General features: G+C 34.4%; 1 protein-coding gene across 1 annotated transcript in view; it reads left to right on the top strand.

Moving 5' to 3' along the window:
* The window catches only part of LOC120864475 (protocadherin beta-14-like), a 23,782-nt gene extending 17,078 nt beyond the window's left edge, over positions 1 to 6,704 (top strand). The window contains exon 3 of the mRNA XM_040241550.1: positions 1 to 6,704. Within this exon, the coding sequence (XP_040097484.1) occupies positions 1 to 75 (75 nt within the window). The 3' untranslated portion in view covers positions 76 to 6,704.
* The last annotated feature ends 3,758 nt before the right edge of the window (positions 6,705 to 10,462 follow it).

Raw genomic sequence — 10,462 nt, 5'->3', positions numbered from 1 at the left:
GGGACGCTGTCGCAGAGCTACCAGTACGAGGTGTGTCTGATGGGAGGTCCTGGGACGAATGAGTTCAAATTCTAGAATCAAACTCCAGAATTCTAGAATCAAATTCCAGTATTCTAGAATCAAACTTTGAAAGGAAATCAGAAGGAAGTCCAACCTTCCAGAATCGTTTAGGCATCTGAAACTTCTCCATTAGTTTTATCTCCTACACCTTTCTCTTTTTTAACCTGTTAGTAGTAATTCTACTTGTCTTTCTTCTTTTTAAAGTTTTTCATAGTAATGCTAATCTTCGTTTTGTTGGCCTGTTTGCCCTATAATTAGTTTTCCAATTATTGTTAGTGAAATTTTATATCAGGAAAGTTCGTACTACTGGTTAAATTTTTAGTATTTATTTCTAAATGATAATATGAAAGCCTCTCAGGATAAAAGTAATTATAACTTTAAAAAGTTCTTTTCTCACTGTATATAACACTATGTAAAAATGTATGACTCATTTTATCATATTTCATTTTTTTATTACTGGAAGGTTTTAAGTTTTTGTTATTTACACAACTATGACTTTTCTATAATGCCTCTTCTGTTTGGAATGGAATCCATTTATATTTGTGTGCTGTGCTGTGTGCTGTACTAAGTCACTTCAGTCATATCCCACTCTTCGCGACCCTATGGACTATACCTGCCAGGTTCTTCTGTTACTTATGTCCAATTTTTTCCAAGCTCTGTTTGGATTTTTATCATTAGATAGCCACGTGTATAATTTCCTATTTATTTCAAAATCACTCTTGTAATCATTGGACTTTCACTTTAAAATACATGTGATCTCATCAAACTGTATCTTTTTCATCTGTTCTTTCTGTTCTAATTTAATGTTGAAGACTTGTAAGTTCTTCCTTATATCTAACTGAAGTCATGATCCTGTTAAGTTTAATGATACCCACGATGACTAATGAGTTCTCTTTTCTTAAAAAAAATATTATTTTTAACTAGATGATAATTATAATATTGTGTTGATTTCTGCCATACATCAACATGACTCACTGGTAGGTATACATATGTACCCTTCATCATGCCTCCCTTCCACCTTCCACCCCTTAGGTTGTCACAGAGCACCGGATTTGGGTTCCCTGCCATCATACAGCAAATTCCCACTGGCTATCTGTTTTACATATGGTAATATATATGTTTCAATGCTACTCTCTCAAATCATGTCACCCTCTTCTTTCCCCACTGTGTCCAAAAATCTGTTCTTTATGTCTGCATCTCCTTTGCTGTCTTGCCAATAAGTTCATCAATACCATCTTTCCAGATTCTATTTATGTGTGTTAATATATGTTATTTGTTTTTCTGAATTACTTCACTGTATATAATATCTGTAGATTTATCCACCTTATTAGACTGACTCTGATGTGTTCCTCTTTGTAGTTGAGTAATATTCCATTGTATGTATGTACCACATGTTCTTTATCCATTCATCTGTTGATGGACATCTAGGTTGCTCATATGACCTGGCTATTGTAATTAGTGCTGCTTTGAACACTGGGGTACACATGTGTATCTTGAATACATGTGTCCTTTTCAATTAGGAGCTCTTGTGAATCTGCCTGCAATGCAGGCAGTGCAGGAGATGCATGTTCAATCCCTGGGTCAGGAAGATCCCCTGGAGGAGGAAATGGCAACCCACACCAGTATTCTTGCCTGGAAAATTCCATGAGGAGGAGCGTAATCATTCTTAAAATACGGAGAATATCCTAGATGATTTGGATGGACCTGATTTAATCAGTTGAAAGGCCTTAAAAGCAGCTTTGAGTCTTCCTTGAGATGAAGAAATTCCACCTGTGGGCAGCAGCTTCAGTTGATGACCCAGATTTCCAGCCTTTCCTTTCTAATTGCCTCCTCTGCAGATTTCGGACATTGCTTAGCCAGCTCACCCAATCAAATAAGTCACTTCCTTGCAATAAATCTCTTAACATGTATCTCCTGCTGCTTGTTTCTCTGATTGAACCCTGACTGATACAGATTTTGGTTCGTGGAAGTAGAGTGCTGCTGTAAAAATAACAAATAACTAAAAACATGGAAACTGGTTTGGAATTGAGTAACAAGCATAGGCTGGAAGAATTGTGAAGAGCATGATGGAAAAGTCTTAGATTGCTTTGGACAGATTGTTAGTTGAAATACAAATGTTAATAACTCTTCTAGCAAAGATTCAGAAGGAAGTAAGTTGAGAAAGGAAGTATGGTTGAGAAAACATATACTGCCATGTAGAATACCTAAATCAAAACCTTAGGAGACTATATGGATGTGAAAGTCACTAATGATGAGGACTCAGAAAGAAATGTGGAAAATGTTATTGGAAACTGGAGAAAAGGGAATCCTTGCTACATAGTGGCTGAAAACAGGTTCATTGTGTCCTGCAGTGGAAATGTGAGAGAAAAAGGACTTGTAAGCAATGAACTTGGATATTTAGCTGAGATTTCCAGACATATGTTGAAAATGCAGCCTGGTTTCTTCTTGTTGCTTATCGTATAATGTGAGAGGGATAATATAGATTGAGGGAAGGACTGTTAAGCAAAAAGGAACCAGAATTTGATGAATTGAGAAATCCTCAGCCTATTCAGATTGCAAAAGATGCTAAAATTAGGAAAGAAAGCCAAGGATGTCACAGGTGTACACTATTTGTATTGGGCATACACACTGAGACAATACTATAATGAGATGAGATCTTTGAGGACCTTACATATATTTCTTATATGGGATGTCTGTAAATCTTTGGGGACCAGAGAGTGGACTATTATAGGGAGAATAATGGCCTCACAAAGTATCTATGTCCTAATCTCTGGATATCTTGTTATGTGGCAAAGGGGAATTTAAATTGCAGATGGAATTAAGGTTGATAATCAGCTGACCTTATAATAAGATTACTCTAAATTATCCAAGTGGGCTTAGAACCACAAGAACCTTTAATAAGTGCAAGTGGGAAGCAGAAAAGTATCAGAGTGATATTATGTGAAAAACTCTGAACCAGCTATTACTGAATTTGAAGATAGAAAGGAGCAACCAGTGAGAGAATGCAGATAGCCTCTAAAAGCTAGAAAGATAAGAAAATGTATTCTCCCTTGCTTCCAGAAAGGAATATAATTATATCTTAACTTTAGCCCAGTTTAACTTCAGACCTCCAGAAAGGTAAGATAATAAATTTGTGTCATAATTTGCTAATAGTAGCTATAGAACATGAATACAAATGGCTATCAACAGAGCTATTTCCAAGCCTATTTTTCTTTGCCTTCCTCTACTACAGGCCAAAATATTCATATTCCCATAATCTCTTGCAGATAGGAATGTCATATCACTCCATTATTGCTAATGATATAAAAGTGTAATTGGGAATTGGGCCTAAGGGAAATATTTTTTAAAGGGATAATCTGCTGTGACATATTCCTTAGGATTTTGCCCGTTTTCCTTTTTCTTAATTGGCATTGGTATTGAGGAGTAAACTTTGAGTTGAAGCAGCCAACTTGCAACCATGAGATGAATACCATAGAACAAAGGTTACATATACCAAGTATGGTAAGATGGAAAGCCCCTGAATGTCTTACAGCATTGTCAAGTTACCACAACATCTCTGTGCTACCTCCTCCCAGGCTTTATGTTGCACTTTATAAATAAACTCTTATGTGATTAAACAATTGTAGTCAGGTTTTCTGTTGATTATAGACAAATGCATTCCAAGCTGACATATCTCTTCTCTCCTTCTGAGTAATGTTGGCTCACACAGTTGTCTGATTAGGTCCTAGTTGTCTGTTTAAGATATATGACATGCTTGTCAAAAAAAAAAAAAACAACTTTTACCTTCCCTTAGGTGTTATCAAGGGACAGTACTCTTGAGTTTCCATGGCTGACTTTATATCTTTATTCAGTCATCTCTCAATCTGACCAATATAAACATACACAAATAATTGAACTTCCAAAGGAATTTTCCTGGCTGGTAGCAACCCTGAAAATTGAGTTTTGGAAAACAGAATGAGAAAGTGACCTGATAAATGCCAGCTATACTTTTAAATCTGCATCAGTGGTGTCTTCACAAGATGACTAGAAGTTTATGAAACAAACCAGATTTGTTTAAGGTTTGTTTATTTATGAAACAAACCATTTGTTTCCCTCTCAAGCATGGAAGTGGCACAGCCAAAAATTTTATTTAGTAAAATAAGTTGACTACATATGAGTCCTGAAACTCTTCATAAGCATATTAGCAATCTATATGTCCTGGTAGAATATGCTTGATGAAAGGATCAGAAATTCCTGACAAATTTTTCAATATACAGAGATGTGTGTTTTCAGGCTTTAAGGTGTCAGTAGCCACTACTCTTTTCCTATCTTACTTTACAAGTACTTTATTGGTAAAGTGTAGAATTTAAAGGCATCTCCATAGGCTTCCTACTTACATCTTTTTTGACTGATCTGGAATACCTTGAAGAGTGTTACTTCCAGTTTATCAGCATAATCATGAAAAATCAATAAAAATATATCATTATACATGATGGAATTACCTCAAAAAGTTTTAGAATTCCTTAGCTTCACCCAGAGTGTGTGTATATTTGTGTATGCTTGTATATGTGTGCATTTGTGTGTGTATGTGTGTGGCAGGGGTGAGGGGGAGTAGCTTTAGCAAATGGTAGAGATGCTCTGCATGCAGAGATAATATACCAGAGTAACGATGCTTTTCCGTAGCTTTTTGATAGCTTTTCCACAGTGTAAAAATGTGTTTTTTCCTTTAATGCATAAATGTATGTAATAGAATTGCCACTGGGGAGGGAAGTGTAAACCAGACTTGGTCATTTTTTTCTCCAGTGAGCTCAGGAAAAAGTGTTGAATCAAATTGTTCACGTGTAGGGTTGGATCCTGTCTTTATTTAAAATATTGATATTTTGTTTCATCATGAATTATTTAATTGTTTGACTTTTTAGAATATTGAATTAAGTAGTATGTATCTTTACTTCCTAAGTATTTTGTTGACCCATTAATTTTGCTTCTGAGTTGCTTACCTTCCCCTAGCCCTGGTCCTGTTGTAGTTTCTATCTTGCAAGTTCAAATATCATCCCAGCAGTAGTGATGGTGGTCACAGCTGAAATCTGAGTGGTGAGATCTGAATCAAGTCTATTTCCATTCTGAACTTGAGGTTGTAGCAGCAACAGTAGAAGAATACAAAGATCCTAGGAGATCCAACAAACTGAAGTCCTGCAGACTGGGAACGGAAGAGCACCTGTATGGCTGTGATTCATCAGGCAAATTGTTTATCTGTTTTTCTTCCAGGTGGCATGCAACAGTGTGAAAATGTTATCTATTGGCTGGTTTCAATTTGCATTGTTGAGAATTTTTGCATCTGTGTTCATGAGGGATATTTGTCTCTCTATATATATTTCACATTATCCTCTTGTCAGTTTTAGTTTCAGGGTTATACTGATCTCATAAAATGAGCTGACAATTCTTATTCCACCTCTGTTGTATGCAAGAGGTTTATAAGGTATTTATTGTTTCTTCTTTTTGTATTTGACAGAATTTACCACAGAAGCCATGTGTGGCTAGCATTCTCTTTGTGGGGCAATTTTGAATTGCAAATTCAACTTCTTAAATAAATACGCTGCAGTTCCAGTTTTCTATTTCCACTTGTGTCAGTTGGCAACTTGTGTTTTTTAAACAATTTGTCCATTTTATCTAAGAGGGTAATACATGAAGTTATTGACAGTATTGTTATTATATTTTCAATATACTTAGGATCTGTAGTAGTACCCCTCTTTCATTTTTGGATGTTGGTAAATATGTTTTCTCTCCTTTTGCCTTTATCAGTATTGCAGTTAGTATAACAATTTTATTAATCATAATCATTTTTTTAAAACCAACCTTTTCTTTGTTATTTTCCTATTTCTGTTTCACTGATTTCTACTGATATGTTTTTCTTCTCTTATACCTACTTTGGGCTTAATTTTCTATTCTTTTTGTAGTTTCTCTGAAAGCTCAGATCATTGACTCTTTCCTAATACATATTAAAATGTAAAAAAATAAAAATTAAAGCTATAAATTTCTTGCTATGGATTAAGCTGCATTTCATGAATTTTGATACATCGTGATTTTATTAAGTTTGAATTTATCATTTCCCTGTTGATTTTTTCTTTGATCTGTTGCTTAACCAGAAGTATGACTTAATTTCCAAATATCTGGGGATATTATTTTGGATATCCCAAATAGGTCTATTTTAGTCTGAGAACTTACTCTGTACAATTTCACTCCTTTAAACTTAACTGAGTTTTGCTTGTTTTGTTGTTGTTATCTAACATATGGGTTACCTTGATATGTTTTATATGTATGCTTGAAAGAAATGTGTATTCTATAGTCGTGGTGTGTAGTATTCTGTAAATATCAAACCAAATTGCTTTCATAATGTTTAAATATTCTTTATTCTTACCACATTTTCCTACATGTTCTATCAGTTACTGGGAGAAAAATGTTAATTCTTCATTTGTTAATTGTGAAGCTTTGTTGTTAGATGTGCACGTAATTAGAATTATTTTATCTTCATGATAAATTGACACTAATCATTATGAAATATCTCTTTTAGTTTCTAGTAATACTTTAAATCTGATATTAGTAGAGTTACCCATATTTATTATGCTTCGGGTTTGTATAATATATAAATTTTCATCCTTTTGCTTTTATTCTATCTTTATATTTTAAGTTCATCTTCAGTAAACTATTATGCATAGAGTTGGATCTTGCTTTTTTATCCAGTCTTATCATTTCTGCCTTTTAATGCCTTTTAATAAGATAGTACATTCTGTTTACATTTAATATAATTATTTCTATAATTGTGTCTGTTCTCCTTTGTTTGTTTTCTTTTGGCTCAATTCTGTAATTTTTGGTATTCCATTTTATATCCTAAATTGACTTTTTACTTATAACATTTTGGGATTGTATTTACTCTAAAAATAGGAATACACAACCTTTACTTATCACAGCCTACCTTAACTTAATATACTACTTCATCTATAATGTGAAAAGCTGCCTATTATGTAATTACCATCATTTTTGCCATAGCACAGATCAGTGCAAGACACAGGAGAGATATTTAAGAATTCATTTAGTGGAGGATCTCTGTAAATATGGTCAAATTGGAAAATACTTCAGAAAGACCTTGAAATCTACTATGTGGAAGGTATTTCAGACTGGAGAGATATATAATGAGAGTAATCAATATGGAAAAGTCTTCAGCCTGATTCCAAATTTAAATGTGTACAACAGAACTCATACTAAAGATAAATCCTGTGAATTCACTGGATCTGTGACAGCCTTCATTAATCATTCACTTGTTAAGACACACTGGACACAGTCCTAACAATATAAGGAATGTAGAAAACTTTTCAGCTTTTCTTTGTATCTTAGGACTCATGTGGAAATTCACATTGGAGAAGAGTACTATGAATATACAAAATGTAGGAAAGCTCTCATTCATTCTTCATGCACTGCTGTACATGTAAGAACTCACAGTGGAGACAGGCTTTATATTTACAGAATGTGAAAATGCCTTCCATTTCTTTCATCTCTAAGAAAATGTGAAAAACTCTCACTGGAGAAAAATTCTGTGAAGGCAAAAAATGTGGAAAAATCTTCAGCTGGCCCTCATTTTTTAGTTACACATGCGAGAATTCATATTGAAAATATACCCAATGAATGTAAAAGAATATGAGAAAGTTTTATTTCTTCTATATCCCTTAAATTACCTATAAGAACTCAAATTGGAAAGAAGTATTATGAATATAAGGAACGTGGGAAAACCTTCACTTATTCTTTTTTTTAAAACAGCTTAGACAATAGCACTTTAGTTGACAGTATATAAATTTCAAAAATAATTTTTTGTAAGAAAAGAGCAATGATTAAGTATAGTCTTTACAAACAAGTTTCTCAGTAAATTCCAGAGTGCTTTAGATCCCTGTTTACTAAGACACATTTTCTATCATTCTCCTGGGCAAACTGTTTAACATTCACTAATTTTACAAAAGACCCAGAGCAGATAGTAATCCCCTCCTTTCACTCCATGTTGGATTTTCACTAAACCTGAGTGAATCACCTAATGAAAATGATAAAAGACATTGCTTTACTGTCATACCCTCTGCCTTCCCATCTTGTTCCCTTTTATCTTTAGTCCTACTAATAGAAGATCTGTATGTAAAAGCTCATTCAAAACTATTTATTGGCAGAAAAGAATTGTTCATTTAAGTCATAAATCTAAATAACTCAGAAGATGTAAAGAAGACCAGTACAGTTTGTATTTTTATCTTCATGCTCTCCCTAGCCTTGCTGCAATTTGAGAAAGGAATTCTGTCCTTTGTGTTATTCTGGTGCCCGCCCTTAATTAGAAATCCTTCATTTGTTGATTCTTCCTGAGGCACGCAGCACTGGACAGTTCTCCAACTCAGACCTTCACTTATTCTTCAAAGATTATTTGACAAGTGAGAAAACACTAGAAATGAGTTCTATACATGTAAGGAATGCACAGCTCCCTTCCTCTTTTAATTAACCATATAAGGACCAGTATTGGAGAGAGGCCCTATAATTGTAGACACTGTGACAGTTCTTTTGTTCTTCACACTTTACTGTACATGGGATACCATAAATTGGAGTGAAACTGTGCATATATGAAATGCAGGAGTGCCTTCATCTGTTTTCATCATTTAGGAAATTTGTGAGAACTCATACTGAAGAGAACTCTTATTAGTATTTGAAGTGTAGGAAAATCTTAATTTGTATCTAATTCTTGTAAAACCATGTGAATCCTAACACTTTAGTGCATATATGAGAACACATAAGAGAAACCATACCAGTGTGAAGAGTGTGGGAAAACCTTCAGGTCTTTCTCATTCTTTAGTCATCAAGTGAGAACTCATACTGGGAGACAGGAATTTGAAGAATATGGAAAATTCTTTAATTTTCCCTAATACTCCAAAAATATGTGAAAACTCACACTGGAGAGAAAACCCTATGAATGTGGGAAAACCTTCAGGTGCATCTCTTCTTTGTTATACATAAAGAAATTAAGACCTGAAGAGAAATCTTTAAAATGCTGCAAATAGGGAATTGCTTTATCAGTGTCTCTCTCATCTTTGAAGTGGTACCCTAGCTTGTAACTTATAGTTTTCATTTGCTAATATAAACCTCTGTTAATAACACTCCTAGTACCCTTTCAGCTATTTCATATAACTTTCAATGTGTATTACTTTCATTGTGATTCACATATAGGTACTGTGTCGTTTGTACTGTGACATATCAGACTGAAGTAAAATGTATGTTTTAATATGCAAGTAAGTGTATTTGGAATTAGTTTTGTTATTGTTTCTACTTAATTTCCACTATATGCAATGCATGTGGTCCTTGTGATACTGACTTGGTACTTATTGGAATTTTCTCTCTGCCCTACTCTGACAGACCCTGGGATTTGCCTACTGATATCTATTCTACCCTTCTTCCTTACTATGAACAAGGAAATTTTCAGGTTATTGACCTTTACTGTAGAGAGATGTATCTTTAGCATTTTTGTGGCTAATATAGTAGGTAGCATTTGTTTTGGTTAATAAGTAGTTGATGTAAATAAAAAATGTTCAAAGTTATCAAAAAAGGATGGTTTCATCAGACTTGGTAATTTAACCTTTTGTACTTTGCTCCTCTTTTAAGTTGGACACAACAATTCACATTGAAAAGAGAGAACTTGGAACCATGAGAATAAAAGCTAGGGGATCTGATTGTGCTGGATTATGTTATATGAGGGTTAGAACTACTTTTTCTAGAATACTCTTTGCTGAATGGTTAGAATTGGATAAAAGAGGAGCCTCCTGAGATTTGAAATGCAAAAATGAAGAAGCCATTAATCTCAAAATGATGTGGATGTAACAGACTGACAGATCCAAAACTTCAGAAGTTCCAAACTTCAAGCTTATCTTCCTGACTACTGTCTTTGTTGAATAACATCAACCCTGAGCCAATTACAAGCACTTCAGTCCCCTCAGAGGTAGCGGTATCCACAGACATCTCCATGAGTCACCTTTTATGGTCCTACTTTGGCAGATAGACATGCACTGCTGTTTGAATTTCCTTGCAAACTCAAATCTGTCCATTCATACCACTGTTTAAGGATATTGTGTTTAAAGATTCTCCAGTCCTCTGATTACCTCTTCTCCACATTTGTGAAAGGTCTAATTTCTCTAATGAGCACATAGTTCTAATACTTCCAGTGGGTCTGTTTTCCTGAGTCATAAAATGTTACAGCAAAAGCAAGCAAATAAACAAATGAGTAACTTCATTCCCCTATTGCAACTGGTGAGTGGCTATCCTTGTTACCTATTTCCTGGACTCTTCCAGGAGAGAAATAAGCACCTTGCTGATTTGTGAAGCATGTTGTGGGAATTTTGTCTTAGTCAAAACT

This window comes from Oryx dammah, unplaced genomic scaffold (assembly GCF_014754425.2).
Source record: "Oryx dammah isolate SB20612 unplaced genomic scaffold, SCBI_Odam_1.1 HiC_scaffold_5, whole genome shotgun sequence".
Classification (NCBI taxonomy): Eukaryota; Metazoa; Chordata; class Mammalia; order Artiodactyla; family Bovidae; genus Oryx; species Oryx dammah.
This window is presented reverse-complemented; position numbering and strand designations above follow the sequence as displayed.